Raw genomic sequence first — 17,753 nt, 5'->3', positions numbered from 1 at the left:
GGAACAGCCTCTACGAGGCATCGAAGTTCAATCTTTGAGCACGCGGATGCCTCACCCGAGGTCCGTTATGCCTCTAAGCGAAGCTTGCAGCGGCTTGGACGTTGCCGAGACAGAGATGCCTCCGGAGTGAGCCTTGGCCATATCCAAGAAACATTGATCTCCTTGTATAGATGCACCAGACGGACACTAGCTCAAGAGGTGGGCATGCAGGGACTGTAGGGAGCTGTTTCATAGGGAGGTCGTGGCTAGGTTTGCATTGCCTTAGCAAGAACGTCGAAAGTTACCTTTTCGGTAACTCAATATGGTACTCACAGACAGATGTCAGTGCCTCGTGAGAAACTGACGTCATAGTCATTGTACGGGCGCCCTCAGCAACCCCACCTATCCTAGTAGCGCCAAGAAGAAGGACTCTCATAAAGCTCCCCCATATCAAGCACTGCCCAAAATGTAGCTGCGTGTCCACCCCATTTACCAAAGTCCCCGCACCCTCTTCGTCATCATGCTCTCCCATCTCCTTCTTCCCTCCTCCAACGCCCATCTCTTTGCATCTGGCCCCTCGACAGACCACTTTCGGCCACAGGATGACATCCACGCTGCCACCGGTCACCAGAACAACACCAACGATGTGAGCGGGTGGCCGTGGTGTCAGTCGTGTCGGCCATTCGTCCAGATCCTATTGGCGCAGGGTGTAGCATCCGTCGCCGGACAGGGGACTACTTCGGCTCCCTGGGCGCTCACCTCGCCTTTTCCGGAGTACGTCTGCATCCCAGCACTCGTCCACCGATCACAACTCGGTATGTTATGACGTCATATCTGGGGATGGGCGTGCACTCATCCGGAACAGCATCCTTCACCGCCAGCATCGCCAGCCCCGTTGAGGCCATTAGTCCCGCGCTGTCACCGCAAGAGCAAATGGGGCCGACGGCTCAGAGCGGCACGAGCGCGGCCCAGCGCAAGACCCGCGGCGTGAAGATTGCTGTGTGTGCCCTTTGCATCAGGTCTTCTCCTGATCCCCGGATGACTTACCCAGCGTAGTGCACGAATTGTCGATTGGCGAACAAGCGGTGCGACGAAGGACGGCCGTGCGAGCGCTGCGTCAAGAACGGACTTGAACACTCGTGCGTCAGTGCTGAGCGCAAGCGGCGAAGGCGGACAGTGCGACAGACCGCAACGGCGAAGCTGACGCTTTCGACCACGCAAGTCTCGGTAGAGACGCCCCTGACCTCGGAGGGTACGTTCGGTCCATTCCATTTTCGTTATAGGATGTTGCTGACTAGCCACCGACCGACGACCCTACGGCGGCCACAGTCCATGTTACGGCTGGCACGTCGTATGCCGATGATTCCCAAGAGATCACTGACGTTGCCAGTCACAGCTCTCCCTCCGGAAGTTCCGTGACCGCGGGCGAATTAGACACCCCTCAACCGCAACCTGACCCTTCGGTGGCGTCAGCATCCGATTTCGCCGTCCATGCGTCCGCCAATATATGGGCGTCCTTACAGTCCTCCCCATTCGCGGTCGCCAACATTGACACTCAGATATTGGACTGGAGCTTCGACGACCAGCACCATGCCAACCTGCCATCCTTTGGCCATGGCATGCGCCCCACTGCAGCTGATTATCACCACCACGGTCTATCTCCGGCTGTGCTCGAGGGGACTGGGGCTTTCCAGTCTGCTGGTCAGCATTTCTAGCCCCGTCTTCTCTTACCCCCTCCTCCTCCGCCCACCTTTCGCTCCTCTAATCTGCAGCTCCTATGCTCCCTCCTCGCCGCGTTCATATAACCTATCTTAGTTCTCTCTCGCGCCGTCGTCTGTGATCTCTATCGCTACTGCGGGTACTTCTCGGTGCTCTCCTGCTGGCACACCTTGGATCGTCTAGCACTAGCCCTTGCTATATACCTCATCATATCTGTAACAATATCACCATCCACCTATACCACATACGTACAACTCAATCTGGCTATTTCTTGCAATTCATAATGCCTTTCCCCTCGTTTTCTCTCGTGAATCGCGCGTTACTCGAACTGTTCCGCAAGCCTCAAGGTACGCAACAAGCGATCCCGGCGAGGGATAGGATATAATATGATGAATACAGAAGCGACCGGCGATAGTGCGCAGCGGACGCAAGTTCTCTACAAGAAATAGTCTACAATGAGCGTGTAAGTAAGGTTGTGCCTCATGCAAATACAACGAGCCGGAGGGCGGCAGGTATCGGCAGCTGCAGGCGCCGCGCCGCCACACGACGCAAGCAAGCAGGGGTATACTCCCTCTCTCGCCCCCCGCCTCACCCGCAGATGTTCGGGTACTGCAGCTGCGTCGGGCTCTGCGGGATCCAGCCGTTCTTCAACCCCGCCTGGTACGTCCACTCGTCCGCGTCCTCCGCCTTCCACGTCCACTGCACCCACCCCGCGCCCTGCTCGTACGTGACCACCTGCGACTCCCAGTACTGCCTGAGGAACGTCTTGTACGCGGCGCTGAACCCGCTCGCGCTCCCCGTCAGGCCCGCGCACGAGCCGACCGCGGTCGAGCCGGGGTACGACCCGTCGTAGCGCGCGCCGACGCCGCGCCCGTTGAGGTACTTCGCGCAGTCCGTCGCCGCGGGCGTCCACTCGCCGACGATCGTCCAGAGGTCGAACGAGGAGAGCGAGGGCGCGTTCGCGCACGCGGCGGAGATGTGCTGCTGGTTCGTGCGCGCGACCTCGTCCTGGGAGAACATCTGGTAGATGTGCGTGTCGATCGCGACGCCCTGCCAGTTCGGGGGCGTCTGGAAGCCGTTCCAGTAGCTGTTTGAAGGAGGCAGATGGGGAAGGGGGCCCGAGGTCAGAAAATCTGAACTTCGATGGTTCTGATCCGAGGAGGGGATTAGACGCACCTCAGAGGCTGGAACGCGTCGTGGAGAAGGACAACGGTGTTGCTCTGTTGGGACGTGCCGTAGGGGAAGCTAAAAGCGTCGCGGGCACGGAGGTCAACAGGCCAATCTCCCCAAGGTGGAGCGAGCCAGCTTACCGGATGTTGCCGTACGAATCGTACCAGTACTGACGAACGACGCTCAGGACATCGCTGCCATCGTAGCCTGCGGGCCTGGGCACAAAGAAGCGTCTCAGTTCAGAGCTTCCATTGTGAGTGCCTTGTAAGGCTAAACGACGCACTCGTTGAGCGGCGCGATCACGGAGACGACGTCCTGGTCGTTGATGAACAGCGACGCGATCTGCTTGATGATCGCATCCGTACGTTGGACGTTCGTCGAGTTCGAGTGCCACTGAGGGAAGGAGATACGATGGCCGGAGTTGTCATAGCTGTTTAGACGCGAGCGATGAACGAAGTGGCGTCAACGATGGATCCGTCCTATACATAGGACTACGAGAGCGCGCAGGGAAGTCCACTGACCCGTTCTGGCTGCCGGGCGCGCCGTGCAGGTCAACAATGACCTTGATGCCATGGTTGCGAGCCCATCCGACAGCCTTCTGGAGATATGGAAGCTGCCCAGAGATGTACGGCTCCCCAGGCCCAACCTCGAATGCCCAGTATCCGATGGGTATACGGACGTGGTTCAGCCTAGAGAGACTCAGGCTCAGAAAGACACATGCACATCACGGCCACGTGACCCACCCAGCAGCGGCGATGTCGACGAAGTCCTGCTCGGTGATCCAGGTGTTCCAATGGTTCGTGAGCACGGACTGCGCGGTCGAGCGAGATTGGAGCTGGCCGAACGTCCACTCGTCGACAATGGCGTCGTTGCCCGTGTTGTCGAAGAGGCTTGGGGTGATCCACGGCTGCGAGAGAAGGAATGAGTGATGAGGATATGACGCGTCGCGTAATTATAACGTCCAGACGGCGCTCGGCTCGGACTCCGGGGAAGGAATAGAATGTATGGACGCAGCGCAAGGAACACCCACCTCCAGGACCAGCCAGCCGCCGAGGTTGACACCACGGACCTTGGTCGAACCATACGAGAAGCTGGGGTTAATCGGGTTGTCGGCGAGGGTGGCACGCGCAAAGAGCGCGACGAGGACAGACGCCGAAGAGAGGGCTGCTCTGAAGGAGACCATGGTCGTCGAGAGGCAGCGGTTGGAGACCCAGACACAGACACGGGGGCGGAGGGTCGAGGACGGGGGTCGAGGAGACAGGGAAGGGTGGTCTCAACCTAAATAGGCCTTCCTAGCCGTTGACGCTAGTATGTATGCTACCGCTTCTTCCATCACCTTTCGCGAGGGCGGATCGGAGAGCTGGATGCCCTACCCCACGTGTCCGCACCACACACGCTTCGCAGCACCCTCGCAGTTTGCCTATTTCAGGCCTTCAAATTCGCATAAACAGAGCGAGTTCATCTTTCGATCATGTTTGATGCTCACACATTTCGTGGATATCACGCTGGCCGGCCGAACAGGTCCACCTCTGGCCGAGGAATCAGGGATGGCCAAACCTGACCCATGTAGCACCTCGGAGGGCTTCTGCTGTGCCTGAGGAGCACAAGGGCGCTGTAGTCGACCGGCGATAAGACAAGAAACGGTAGGTCGACTTGTGTCGCCATCGTGTCCGAGCGGAATGACACGGGCGGCAGATGCGCAGGTGACCAAAGGAGACGCTTGCGTGATGGAGTCCAAACACGTCCTACTCGTCGCTTCCGCCTCGGGGCTCGAATTTGTGCACCCGGAATCCACTGGCGGCCAAGCGGTAGCACGTCAGTCAGGTGGTCAGGAGCTCACAGAGCCAGAGGCGTACCTGTCAGGCTGGACAGCGAGAAGGAATGGGTAGGTGCGTTTTAGCGGATCTAAGCCTACTCGCTCGAATCATGGCCAGCGTGGTGCACCCGGAGGCAACAGTTCCGGTGGGCAAGATGTGTCAGGAAGGCTTCATCTGCACAAGCAGTTGAGAAACAAGGGCAGGAATACGACGTCCAAACGGGAGGAAAATCGTGCGGATTCCCCCTGCTGTTCACGGTGAGAAGGCTGCGACGCGCGCCTCTACAACGCCTATGACTTGTGCGTATAATTAGACAGAGGACAGAGAGCACGCACGACTGCATGCGGGTCAGGGAAGCAAGGTACGAGAAGGTGTAAGATGAAGAGTGCCGAGGCAACGCCGGCAGGACGATGGAAGTGAAAAACGGCTGGAGGGGCCCATCTAGTCCCGAGAGCTTCTGTGCTTGACCTTCCGGCGGCTGTTCAGCTCATCTATCCGTCACGTATCCCATCCACAACCGCCAAAGATACATCTTGGAGCAAAGACCGCGATGCGTCGGGTCGAATGCGTCGTCAAGTATCAAGGATGCGCTAGAAGTCAGCTCGGGACATGGTGGTTGTGGTTCAAAAAGGCAAATGGGCTGAAACTTGCACTTCGAGTGGATTTGGCGGACTCCCAAGCCCGAGGTCCCTGTAGGCTATGACGGCAAACACCACCACAGGAGGTGATATTGATTCCAATGACGGCCTGGACGGTGAGGGGGACAGCCACGGTGCACCGCTGGGGAAAGCGATGTGCTGCTGGCTGTACGTACATGCCGCCGGGCACGGCGTCTTCCGAGCACATTACACCTTGCGCCCTCCACAGACGCGTCTCGCTCTCGGGTTAAGTAGACCGCCCGACAGCCACATCCTGCTCACCACTTTCATCCCTATCCACCTCCACGACCTTGCTTGCCACGTCTTCCTCTTCGCCTTCGCCTTCGCCTTTTGTCTGTTTGATTCGCTTTCTACGCTACGCTACCAGCTATGTCTATCGATAATCTCCGCCAACGCTACGAATCTGCAGGCCAGGGACACCTCTTCACCTTCTGGGACCAGCTCTCCGACGCCGAGCGCGAGGAGCTCGTCGCCCAGCTCGAAGCCCTCGACATCGAGCGCGTCAACCGCATCTTCCACAGGGCCGTCTCCGCCGAGAAGCAGTTGGCAGACAACGCCGGCAAGGAGTCCATCGAGCCCCTCCCCGAGGACGCCGCCGACTCGGTGATCGGCGTGCCCGAGAAGGAGAAGGAATGGCGCGCGATAGGCCTCGACGCCGTCGCGCGCGGCCAGGTCGGCGTCCTGCTCATGGCCGGCGGCCAGGGCACGCGGCTGGGCAGCAGCGCGCCGAAGGGGTGCTACGACATCGGCCTGCCCTCACACAAGTCCCTCTTCCAGTACCAGGCCGAGCGGATCGCACGCCTGCAGACGGTCGCCGCGCAGCATGCGGGCAGGCCCGCGGGCTCCGTCGTGATCCCGTGGTATGTCATGACCAGCGGCCCGACGCGCGCAGAGACCGAGGCGTTCTTCAACAAGAACGGCTACTTCGGCCTGGACCCCGCGAACGTGGTCTTCTTCGAGCAGGGTGCGCCGCTCTCTCTCGTACTCAATGGCGCTGTGCGCGATCTGATCAGACGCTCTGACGCACAGGCACCCTCCCGTGCCTCACCATGGACGGCAAGGTGCTGCTCGAGACGCGCTCGCGCGTCGCGGTCGCCCCGGACGGCAACGGCGGCCTCTACGCCGCCCTCCGCCAGCCCCTCTCGCCCGCGGACAAGGCGCACACGGTCCTCTCCGACCTCAGCAAACGCAACGTCCTCTACGTGCACTCGTACTGCGTCGACAACTGCCTCGTCAAGATCGCCGACCCCGTCTTCCTCGGGTACTGCATCCAGAAGCAGGCCGACTGCGCCGCCAAGGTCGTCCCCAAGGCGTACCCGACCGAGTCCGTCGGCGTCGTCGCCCGCCGCGGGGACCGCTTCTGCGTGCTCGAGTACTCGGAGATCTCCAAGGAGCAGGCCGAGCGCCGCACGCCCGCGGGCGAGCTCGCGTTCCGCGCGGGCAACATCGTGAACCACTTCTACACGACCGCGTTCCTGCGCTCCGTGCAGGCGTTCGAGGACGAGCTCGCGTTCCACATCGCGCGCAAGAAGATCCCGCACGTCGACCTGCGCTCGGGCGAGCCCGTCAGGCCCGCCAAGCCAAACGGGATGAAGCTCGAGATGTTCGTCTTCGACGTGTTTCCGTTTACGCGGCACTTTGCCGTGCTCGAGGTCGCGCGCGCGGAGGAGTTCAGCCCGCTCAAGAACGCGCCCGGGACGGGCTCGGACGACCCCGAGACGAGCCGCCGCGACCTGCTAGCGCAGCATAGGCGGTTCCTGGAGGCCGCGGGTGCGACGGTGGAGGAGGGCGTGGAGATCGAGCTCTCGCCACTCGTTACGTACGCCGGGGAGGGTCTGGAGTCCGTCAAGGGGAAGACGTTCACGAAGTCGGGCGTCGTCAGCTCTGTTGAGGAGCTGGACGCCCTCGTGTAAAAGCCCCCGCAAGAGACAGTGATAATACCCGCACGCAAGAAGCATTAGATTCGGACTGTGTACCATCATCGTATATCCCGTCGTCGCAGCTGTTGTGTCGTTCTTCACGGACTTCGTTGTTTTTTTTCCCCCTTAAATCCACTGGGATGCATCTCACCTCGCAGCCTGCGCAGAGGCCCACGTTCTCCGGAAAACTATGCTTGATATCAGTGGCCATCGACCTCACGCACGCGGGGCGGAAGCCGAGAGTCTCAAATCAGAACCGCGACGTATGCCGAGCATGCGATGAGGTACAGTCTACACGTAGGAAATCCGACTGGTCACCACATGCTCGCCGCCGTCGCTGTCACGAGCCATCTGCCTTGCGACTGCCGTTGACTACCTTCTGATTCTGCCCCTCTGGCGGCCCGTCTTGTTGCTTGTGGGCCTCCTGTTTGTGCAGCGCCCCGTGTAATGATTGGAGAAATTGTCGTGTTCGTTCGCTGTCGGGCTGCTCGTAACGCCATCAGCGACCACACCCGTGCCACCATGCCATACCCGAGAGGCAGCCCGTGTATGCGTGCGAGAACGTACCTCGTGACAACATGATAGCAGCTTGTTAATGAGGATGGTTTGCTGCTCTGTCGCGTCGTCCAGCTCTTTGCGTAACTGCTTGCTCTGCGGATGCGACAGGGAATCAGCGCTCTCGATGCAGACAGAGCCGTAGAAGACACACACACCTCTTCCTCCATCTTGTCTGCCCGGGCTTTTTCGGCGTCGGCGAGCTGCTTCTGCTCTGCCGCGCGTGCCCGCGACAACAGCACCTCGAGCTCCTTCGAGCGCACGACACACTCAAAGTGCTGTTCTCGGAGCTTGTACTGTCGCAGGATCTCCTTCAGCCGCTCGCGGACGCTAGAACGCAGACGGTACATGTCAGCTGCTGCCTCGAGCGGGCACGCGGGAAACCCAGCAGGACGCACACTCCGTCAAAGATGTTCTGGAGAGTCTTCCGCGCCCTGCAAAACCGTCAGTCTCTCCCAGCCCCAGCGAACGGTCGAGCGGATCAGGGCCCACTCACTCTGTCGGGTCCTCCACCCACTCCTTCCTCAGCTTTGGCCTCACCGGCCGCGGCTGCCCCTCGTCCAGCTCCTCCGTCCCCGGCCCGTCCGTCAGGTCCATCATCTCCACCGCCAGGATCACGTCCCCGTCCTCGATGCCCGCCTCCTCCGGCGTCTGGTCCGGCTCGAGCGTCCTGCCCCCGTGCGAGAAGATGAACTGCATCGCGCCCGCACTGGGTGCGGCCCCGCTCGCGCTCCCGACGATCGTCCCGGTGCCGTTGACGAGCGAGCTCGCGCCCTTCTTCCCTGCGGCGGCCGAGCCGGCGGACGAGACGACGTTGTTCTCCATGCGCTCCGTCCACGCGTTGAAGAGCCGCGCGAGCTTCGTCTTGCGCGAGATTTTGAAGTAGAGCTCGGCGCGGTACTTGCAGACGACGCGCACGACGATGTCGGGCATCTCGCGGTACTTGGACTCCTGGATCTTGGCACGCTCCGCGCGCTTCGCCATGTCCGTCTTCATTTGCGTGATCTTTTGTGGGGCGGTATGGGCCTGGTTGGGCGAGCTGAGAGGGGGAGAGACGGAAGGGGGACGTACCTCTTCTTGCGCCTCCTCGACGCACGTCGCTAGTCGTTTGCTGTCTTCCTGTATGCCATGTCTGTGAGAACGCCAGCGATGTCTTCAAATGAGCTAACCGACCCGCAGCTTCTTGTTGTCCTGAGGGAGCGGTCAAGATCAGAATCAACATAGAGGGCGATGGTGACGCACTTTCTGCAGCTCCCGCGCGAGGTTCTCCATCTTCGTCTTGGTTTGGTTCGCCTTCGTCAGTTGACTCTTGGCTGTAGGATGCACGAAAGTAAGGACGTCGTCTGCACTGTCGAAAGCAATGACAGGCACGAGCAGACGCACCAGCATCCTTGTCCTTCACCAGCTTCTGCTTCTCCTTCGCATGGTCTCGCTCCAGTCGTTTAAGCTCTGCAAACTAGGCATAGAGCAGAGTTGCATCGTCAATTTTCCGTCTTGATATCAGACCAATGGCACACGCACCAGCTCAATGTACTTTGCATGTATCGCCGTCTCCGTCATCCCCCAGACACTCTTCTGCGCCTCCTCCGCTATGTCCCGCGCACGCATCCGAAGCCCCGTCAGCATCATGTATCGCACATGCCTGGAAAGCACAACATGAGGGACCAGCGGGCCCGCACGTCACTCACCGAACCGCCGCTCCTCCTCCTCCTCGTGTACCTCCTCCTCCTCGAGCGCCGCGATCCTGCTCTTCAACGTCTCGTACATCTGCGACGGGTCCACGGGCTGCGGCTCCGCGGTCTTCTTCTTGCCCTTCTGCGCGGGGGGCGCATGCGCCCCGTTCGCCGCCGTCCCGTTGGGCTGCTTCGGCGGGGCGGGTGCTGCGTTCGCGTTCGGTGCGTTGGAGTTGGCGTTTGGGGGGGCCGGCGGGGCCGCCGCGGGCGCGGGCGGGGTGGGCCCTGCGGGGACGGGCCTGCCGTGTTTCGCGGCCTGGGTGCCGTTCATGGCGGGGGACGGGTGTCCGGCGGGGTGGGCTGCGTCCGCACGAGAGCGCGCGAGGCCGGGGGTCTTTCGTGGGAAGCAGCAGGAGAGGAGGCTGAGCAACACAGTGTCGGCGGCGCGGATGCGGCGAGGCGAGACCGGCAGAATGAGGGCGGGAGGGGGGGGGGTGGAGTGAGCGGGTGTGAGGTCACGATGCAAGAGAACTGAGCCTGGCGGAGGCGGCGGAGAGGACGGCGCCAGTGACGGCCTGAGGCTCAAGCGGGCTCTGCGAGCAAACGGCCGTGTTCGTTTGTCACGTTCCTTGGCCCGCTGCTTTTCTCTCTGCATTTTGTCACACTCGCTCTTGGTCTTTGACCACCACCTCGCCCTCGCGCGCTGACGCGGACGGTCGCGTATGGGGCCACCGATTTGCTCGGGGCTTTGACTCTCGGTCAGACTTGGTCGGGCCAATCGGGCCTTTCAGATGACTGCTCGCGGGCCCTCTGTCCCCGATGTGCACCCTGTGATCCGCCGTTATTTTCAGCTCAGTGCCTCCAAAGGCAACCTATACCACCCGCGCTTGTGTAAACAGGGGAAGCGGGAAACGCACAACCACCCTCGAGCACCTTGGCTATCCAAGAGCGATTGGCGGCCGCAGACGGCGAACAATCATGTCGTCCTCTACCCACCCTTCTCGTTTTGCGTGCGCATATACTGCCAATGATGCTATCTCCACGTTGCCGCTCCGAGTTCGATCCGCTGATAGACGTACATGCGTCAGGCGCGTGCAAGCCAGATATTTCCCGGTCATGGTATTTCGACGATCTGTGTTGATAGCTACCTGACGTGGACGAGTTTTATTTGTCGTAGCACACCCAGGAGCGCAAGGGACAACATCCCCGTCCCGATATTTTGCGCGGAAATCTTCCCAGATTCGTGAGTGCGTCCTCTCAAACTCCTCCAGCAAGACAGCCTGTTGTAAGGCAGCGTGCACAACTTGTCGAGTAGAGATGCGTGTTGGCATTACGACTCCGAAGAGCCGGCATTAGGACGAGCATTATACTTGTTGTAGCGCAACTTGTCTAGATTGCAAGATGCGGATGAGCACATCGTCACTCGCCCAGCACTGCCTTGAGTGAACTCACCTAGGTAAATGGCCAGCGAGCTCTATGAGTCGACGCCTCATGAGCTCTCGGTGCTCTCGAGCGGCTCCCCAACCGACCACTTCTTGAACTCGAGCACCGCAAGCGCAGCGTCCTCCCCGCTGCCCTCCCCGCCCAACTTGTTCCTATCCGCCCAATTCCGCAACTCCTCCAACACCGTGCTCCCCGTCTTGTTCACGAACATGTCCGGAGGCTGGCCATAAAGAGCCTCAGCATCCCGGCCATCCGACTCGCCGACCCTCGTCACCGGGAAGCCGACGATCGTCCGGCCCAGCGACCGCTCGAGCGCCGCGAGCTCCCTCTGGAACGCCTCCGACGCGACCAGCTCCGGCAGCCTCGCGCTCCTGAACGCCAGCAGCGCCAGCGCGCCCTTCGTCCCGTTCGTCGGCACCGTCACCGCCCCGTGCACGTACGGGAACGCGCGGAGGCCCAGGCGCCGCTGCGCGTACGGCAGCGGGTCCCGCGCGACCGCGACCGCGCGCCGCAGCGTGATCTTCTCCCCCACCTTCGCCACCAAGTCCCGCACCGCGCCCCCGACCGTGTTCGCGTGCGCCGAGAGCCGCCCCGCCGGGCTCGCGCCCACCGGGTCCGCGTGGTCCAGCAGCGGCGCGTCGCCCAGCGCGTCCAGCCTCACCTCGCGGACGAACCCCTCCCCCCGCGACGCGGCGGGCTCGGCGAGGAACGCGGCCGTGTGCGCGACGTCCGCGAGGAGCTTGTTGAACAGCGCGCCGCGCGCGACGAAGTCCGTCTCGCAGTTCAGCTCGACCATCGCCGCGCGCACCGCGCTCCCGCTCGCGCCGGGGCGCGCGCCGGGGGAGAGCACCTGCACGCCGACGAGGCCCTGGCCGGCGACGCGGCCGGCGAGCTTGGCGGCTTTCGCGGCGCCCGAGGCGGCGCGGTCGGCGTCGAGCCACGCGAGGGCGGCGGGGAGGTCGTTGTTGCTGGCGGCGAGCGCCTCGCGGGCTTTGGTGAGCGAGACGCCTTCGGCGAGCTTGCGGAGCTCGGCGATGAGCTTTACGGGGGGCTTGGGGGGTGCTGTTGAGTAAAGACGGGGGAAGGAGGCTGTGGATCGGCGGAGGGCGTACATGCTGGGCGAGAGCAGATGGGTTGAGGGGGGAGGAGAGATGCGCTGTGCAGACGCGCGAAATTGACCGCGCTGGGTTCTCTCGCACGTGCTTGGCGCTAGTGCTCGGCGATTCTTGGCCTTGGACTCTGCTCTGCACCTCACGACACTGGGGATCATTCTTTTCTCATCATTTGGTCAGATTACCAGAAGCGTTCTCCGATATCCTGTCGAACGGGTGAGCAAACGCACGTCGTCAGATAGAAGTCTAGCAATCTCTTCCGTCAGTCAAGAGGCCCAGCTCCCTGCGACGTAAGGGAGCTTTCAACTGCAACAACTCACGAGTGAAATCAGCGCACATCTTCCAAGCACCCTTCAAACTCCTGCTTGTCCCACGCACCAAAGCATATCCTGACTCCCGGTCAAACTAAATACCCTCCTCCACGAGCTCCCTCCCCCCCAATGCCCACAAATCTCTCTAGCACCCAAATGGACTCGGCCACCATACCCACCTCCATATCGCCCCTATCTTCCGACGGCCACCCCGGTCCGCCGCCGCGGCGCGTACGCATTACACCGGAACCCGCCATGCAAGTCCTGACGACCACCCGCACTTGTGGAAGACGTGGAGAGGCCGCTGGCGGTAACAATGAATGCGGATGGGACTCTGACGACGACGAAGGTGGCGAACATCCCGTCTCGCTGCTTGGAGCCGCTCGGGAGGTGCGATGTGTGAGAGACGACGCAGAGCGCGAGCAGGAGACATCCTCCACGTGTGCGTGGAAGCTGCAGGGGATCATAAGCACAATTGGCGGGTTTCGGACGTTGTGGGTGAGCCACAGTGTGCCGGACTCGTATGGCAGGAGCTGGTATAGCTCAGCGCGGGGATTGCTGGCCGGGCAGTTGATCCCAAGAGTGTTGCACACGCTCTGCAGGTGGTAGCCATGGACATGGAATTCCATGGAATCAGAATCAAGAACAACCTGGGTGTGATGATGGCTTTAGGAAAGGCAGACACATGTTCTTCCTCCGGGGAGACTGACTAGTAGAGAGGCGGCGGCCAAGCTACCCCGGTTTACTATACCTTGCTCGACTATCGACTTTGGCCACTGATAGAGAGGTATGAAGACCTGTTCATGAAGCGATAGCGAGTGTGCCCGTCACGCTACCTGCAGAGGCCACCCCGGACGGCAACGTTGGCGTGATCCAATCGACGCGTCGGACGCGACGAACACGACCCGTCACGGAACGCGTGGCCGTGACTTGAGCGACTGGTCCGCGGCAATCGTGGTCACGGACGACGTCTGGCTATCAGCTCTGTATTCAGCCTCGAAGCTTCGAGTCCCGCGAACCCCTCATGCGAGTTCACATCTATTTCTGTTTCTTTCCTTCTTTTACTCGGTCACAAACTAAGATGCATACACACACCCAGGCTGGCGGCATGCTCCTACAAACACACTTACGCCACCCCCGCTTCGGCCACCCCTCCCATCCGACCTCCTAGACAGCTACGAGGACGATATGCTGCATGAACACCTCAGTGTAATCTAACTGCCGGACACTCACTGCTCACCTCGGGGCCCAATCCAAACGATCGAAAGCCCTGTCGGTCTCGAGTATGTACTTGAGCTGATACTCAAGTATCTGCTTGATCGGACCCTCGAGAGGCCAGAGCTCACCCGGGGGGATGCTCGGGGGGCTGCGGCGGTCACGGCTGTCGTCGCCGTGACTGGGACGAGCGGCGACAAGGATGGCAAAGAAAAGTGACGGCAAAAAGAGCGGCTTGGAGTTTGGCGATCATGGCTTGCATGCATGGTAGATGAAGAGGGACGTGCGGGCTGCGGAGTAGATTCGCTGAATGTGTCGACACAGGCGGTGCGTGGCTTGTACCCCTGCTCGTGCCCGCCATGATGAGGGCGGACGCTGAGGAATCATACCTCCAGTTACTCGAGATGGATTGGTGCGTGCGCAACCACCCTTGCGGCGTTCGCTTGAGAACCCATGTCAGATTCTCATCCTATAGCCTTGAGAAGGCTAGGGCAGACATTGATGACCTACGAGGGCACGATCGGCCCGTCATGGTCGAAATACGAGCATGGGTCCGCCGCCGTTCAAGCATCGCTGGGTGAGCAACTTTGGCGACTACTAGGCCGCGCCGGGTGAATGCTATGTCTGCAACAATCCTTTCACTTATCACAGTGTCGCGCATGCCATCCAGTCCGAATTCCCTACATCGTACGACGTCACGCACAAACTAAGGTGAGTCGACAGTAACTTGGTTTTCAACACGATCCGACGTAGTCACAGTCATTGGCCACAGGCTCCACAGGCCAAGCTCATATCACGCGGCCGCCATCCCGGCAAAAACGCCACGCCCTCCCTCGAAACCCTCGGTACGTGCGTCGTACGGTACTGTCTCTGGCTGGATCGAATGCTCGCTGGTCGGCTGGCCAGTGCAGTCAGCAACCCGGGCGCGAATTCGGGCATGATATGTGGTGCAGATCGGATCGCGTCAGGCCACTATCCCCGTTCGCGCACGAGTTCTGACAGAAAGCATTAGAAGGGCAAAATTTGAGGAGGCTATCTGCGCGCCCCACCCAGCTTCAAGACAAGACAGGTCGTACACCTTGCCGTGCGCGGCGTTGAGTCTTGCGAACGCCGCATCCTTGTGTCGCACGATGTCCCACAACTACAACTCGGACCGGAGCGAAGTGGTGATCACGCCACGAGCCGATTGCGAAGGGTGGCGGCATACTAATCTACGCCGACTACTGCCGGTGTATACGAGTGCGGGGCGGACAGTGCGATCGAGGCAGACTAGCGCGGCATCACACTCGCCTTGGTTCGCTTGCGAGAGCGGGCTGCGACTGACATGCACAGCGCACATTCACTGTTATAAGAACGGGCCTCTGAACGTAGTCGCGCGGACGCCCTGCATCCCGTCCACTCTGCGCGATGTCGGACCTTGCCGAACCATAGTCAAAATCTAGACGAATACGCTGGGCCGATCAAACGGACCTTGCCTCCGCAAGTGGAACTTGGGGATCGAGCAGTAGCGCAAGTCGACGCGAGAGGCGTTTGCTCCTCCCGCTCGAGTTCTAGGGCTGGGCCCAGCTGCCGGTACAAAGCACAAAGCGGTGTATCAGCGGCGGGCCGGTGTCTGAAGCAGATCGCACGAACCAGCTGCAGAGGATACGCCAGCGTGGTGCGAGATGTCGCTCCAGCCACTGCCGTGGAACGAATCGGGCTGGTAGGCCATCAGCGAAGACAGCCTGTGCGTCCCCGAACGCTCGCTCCAACACTCTGCGGCATCTAAGGGTACTATCAATGACTTTCGTCGCAGCATCAGGATGGGGGAGACGAGGCGTCGGCGGCGCACCTTCCGGATCGACGGTGTACTCTGCACGCGGGGATGTCACCGCCCGCAGCATCTTCTCTTCCTGCCACCTCCGCCACCATGTCGTGGCGAAATAGCCCAGAACGACGAGGAGGATGAGAAGCGCGGTGCCTCCTCCTGCAGCTGCGCCGGCGACGATGGCGGCGCGCGTCTTCGCTGTAGACGCGGTATCGTTTGTCTGCGCTGCCTGTGCGGGGTCCTCGGATGCTGTAGCGTTTGACAACGCGAAGGCCAGGACCGCAGTGGATGAGGCAGCGGGGCCGGAGACCACGGCAGGAAGGGCGGTGTCAACAAGCGTAACCCGTGTGTCCTGTAGCCATTTCTGATGAGCACAACAATGAGTCTGCGGGGGAGCAGACGACGCACCTCTTCGACCGAAGCCAAAATCATCGCATCCCGTCGCACTACTAGGCCTGAACGACCCGACACGCCCGCGAACGCTCCCGAGACCAGCCCGGGCACAAGACAGAGGTAAACAGAGATAGCTGAAGCGGACAAGACCTGCATGTCATGGATGCGAGAGGGCGACCCAAACGGAGCGAGCCCGAGGGTCCCGGCTGGGCATATTTAAGCCGTCGGAGTTGGCAACGTAGAAGACGGTCGCGAAAATGAAAGAAGCACTGTACAATCTGATGTTGAGGTTAGTCGCGATTTCTCGCGCGCGGCTGCTTGGCGAGCAGGGCCGGAATGTCGAGAAGCTGCTGTCCATATTGGGCAGGCACCGAACGGTGTCGAAAGCACTTGCGCAGCGTCGTCGAGTATACCCTGCCCAGCACCTGATGCCCTCGCTGCTGTATGGCAAGTCCCTCGATGAATCCACTGAGATGGCTGTGCACGTGAAACTCATGAGAAATCACTTGTGCAATATACCGCACCTTCTGCCTGCGTTCCCATTGTGCTCCATTTCATTCGACCCACCGTCCGGGAAGCTGAGAGTGTAATCATGCAATGCACATGGGAGATGAGAAGGGAAGGTAAAATGACACCGCCACACAGTTTCTATACCACATAAGCTGTCTACCTTCCATAGGCACGCAATGGTAACATACAGACTCCTATAAGCGCCAGGATATATACTTTGACCTCCCCAGCACCGTGACAACCAAAAAACTCCTCAAGCACGGACCTGGGCGGTCTGCGGCGCCGCGTGGTGCTGCTGGTGAGGCTGCGGCTCCGGTTCCTTCTTCTCGAACAACGAGTTCCACCATCTGGCGATCGCGTTCTCCATGCACCCGTATACGCGGTCGGTCTGCTCCAGTACCCCGTCCTCCGCACGATACGCGCTCTGCGTCAGCTTCTTCTCGTAGTGCGCCTCCGCGTGATCCTCGAGCTTGTCGCCGGTTTTGTCAATGAAGTTGGTGAAGTCGGAGCCGCTGCTGCCGTTGGCTGTGTTCGCGGCGGCTTGGCCGCCCTGTTGCTGGTAGGCCTGACTACCCTGCTGGGGGTACGCGTCGTTGCCTTGCTGATAGTTTGCCTGGTTGGGGTCCTGCTGGGACGACTGGTTTCCCTATTGACAAGTCGCGGAAGCCTTTAGCGCCTGTAGAATACATGAAGCTCGGATGGTAGACTCGTACCGAATCAGAGGAGTCCTGTCTATAATGGTTTGCGGCCGCATGCGTCAACTGATGCACGGCGGCGTGCTGAAGTTTGTCCTGCATCTGCTGCTGCTGGGATGATGCGTTGTGATGGGCTTGAGGGTGCGCCTGCGGTCGCGTCTGAGTGCGCGAGGCACGGGGCTGCGAAGAAGGGCGTGCATTACGCTAGAGAGCAACGTGTGAGACTCGAGGTGAGCAGTTGTCAATGAGAACAGCATACCTCGGGACGGTAGTCTTGTGGCTCTCGAATATACTGATCCCGGCTGTCCGGGGAAGGATCGTTGTAAGCTAGCCCCTGGTTGTCGTTCTCGTCCTCTGCGCCCGTGTCCGGAGATGTTGTGCGGTAATCGTTGTCGCCGTACATGAGAGCAGACACTGTAGAGGGGCGAGAGAGCGAATGGAGGGCGTGGACCTGATTGTGTCCTCATAGATGTGTCTGCGATATTTGAGTCAGGTTTTCGACCAAAGTGACAACCTTCTATGACGAGTCCCTGTACACAGTAGATCCTCAGTCAGCGTCCTATCTGTCCGGAGACACACATAAATGATGCGCACGGACGTAATTATGAGCGCTTCACGACACTTTGCGTTGACAGTTTGACATTTTCGACATCTAGAAGCCCAAGGACACCTAGCGAAAGGCCTGCAATGGGTCCTTACGACTTATGAGCCCCACGCTGAGCACGGAACTGTCGATCTCGGTGCGGGGGAGAGGATCTGCACCCAGTAACAATATC

General features: G+C 60.5%; 6 protein-coding genes across 6 annotated transcripts; 3 read left to right on the top strand and 3 right to left on the bottom strand.

Moving 5' to 3' along the window:
- Positions 1–499: 499 nt before the first annotated feature.
- On the top strand, positions 500–1,342 carry DICSQDRAFT_123664 (uncharacterized protein; the record flags this gene model as incomplete). Its single annotated transcript, XM_007360607.1, has 5 exons — positions 500–625; positions 686–794; positions 845–978; positions 1,036–1,231; positions 1,278–1,342. The coding sequence occupies 5 exons, from the start codon at positions 500–502 to the stop codon at positions 1,340–1,342; spliced, it is 630 nt and encodes a 209-aa protein (XP_007360669.1).
- Positions 1,343–1,569: 227 nt separating this feature from the next.
- On the top strand, positions 1,570–1,794 carry DICSQDRAFT_142822 (uncharacterized protein; the record flags this gene model as incomplete). The annotated part of the gene is made up of 1 exon (XM_007360606.1): positions 1,570–1,794. The coding sequence occupies one exon, from the start codon at positions 1,570–1,572 to the stop codon at positions 1,792–1,794; it is 225 nt and encodes a 74-aa protein (XP_007360668.1).
- A 293-nt stretch (positions 1,795–2,087) lies between these two features.
- DICSQDRAFT_76832 (exo-beta-1,3-glucanase) lies at positions 2,088–5,211 on the bottom strand. The gene is made up of 8 exons (XM_007360605.1): positions 4,725–5,211; positions 3,899–4,662; positions 3,612–3,775; positions 3,390–3,557; positions 3,152–3,298; positions 3,009–3,083; positions 2,875–2,943; positions 2,088–2,785 (listed from the first exon to the last, which is right to left on the bottom strand). Exons 2-8 carry the CDS (start codon positions 4,049–4,051, stop codon positions 2,287–2,289), a joined length of 1,275 nt encoding a protein of 424 aa, XP_007360667.1. The 5' UTR covers positions 4,052–4,662; positions 4,725–5,211; the 3' UTR covers positions 2,088–2,286.
- A 330-nt stretch (positions 5,212–5,541) lies between these two features.
- On the top strand, positions 5,542–9,874 carry DICSQDRAFT_131520 (nucleotide-diphospho-sugar transferase). The gene is made up of 12 exons (XM_007360604.1): positions 5,542–6,308; positions 6,374–7,747; positions 7,831–7,914; positions 7,977–8,148; positions 8,217–8,252; positions 8,315–8,823; positions 8,890–8,937; positions 8,992–9,009; positions 9,061–9,131; positions 9,202–9,274; positions 9,340–9,407; positions 9,507–9,874. Exons 1-2 carry the CDS (start codon positions 5,714–5,716, stop codon positions 7,255–7,257), a joined length of 1,479 nt encoding a protein of 492 aa, XP_007360666.1. The 5' UTR covers positions 5,542–5,713; the 3' UTR covers positions 7,258–7,747; positions 7,831–7,914; positions 7,977–8,148; positions 8,217–8,252; positions 8,315–8,823; positions 8,890–8,937; positions 8,992–9,009; positions 9,061–9,131; positions 9,202–9,274; positions 9,340–9,407; positions 9,507–9,874.
- Positions 9,875–10,589: 715 nt separating this feature from the next.
- On the bottom strand, positions 10,590–12,068 carry DICSQDRAFT_151571 (uncharacterized protein). The gene is made up of 2 exons (XM_007360603.1): positions 10,944–12,068; positions 10,590–10,880 (listed from the first exon to the last, which is right to left on the bottom strand). Exon 1 carries the CDS (start codon positions 12,046–12,048, stop codon positions 10,981–10,983), a length of 1,068 nt encoding a protein of 355 aa, XP_007360665.1. The 5' UTR covers positions 12,049–12,068; the 3' UTR covers positions 10,590–10,880; positions 10,944–10,980.
- A 2,942-nt stretch (positions 12,069–15,010) lies between these two features.
- On the bottom strand, positions 15,011–17,380 carry DICSQDRAFT_165082 (uncharacterized protein; the record flags this gene model as incomplete). Its single annotated transcript, XM_007360602.1, has 7 exons — positions 15,011–15,138; positions 15,205–15,336; positions 15,404–15,731; positions 15,788–15,922; positions 16,548–16,928; positions 16,996–17,181; positions 17,237–17,380. The coding sequence occupies 7 exons, from the start codon at positions 17,378–17,380 to the stop codon at positions 15,011–15,013; spliced, it is 1,434 nt and encodes a 477-aa protein (XP_007360664.1).
- Between the last annotated feature and the right edge of the window lie 373 nt (positions 17,381–17,753).

The sequence above is a fragment of the Dichomitus squalens genome (assembly GCF_000275845.1).
Source record: "Dichomitus squalens LYAD-421 SS1 unplaced genomic scaffold DICSQscaffold_1, whole genome shotgun sequence".
Classification (NCBI taxonomy): domain Eukaryota; kingdom Fungi; phylum Basidiomycota; class Agaricomycetes; order Polyporales; family Polyporaceae; genus Dichomitus; species Dichomitus squalens.
Note: the sequence above shows the minus strand (reverse complement) of the source record. Positions and strands in the feature narration are given on the sequence as shown.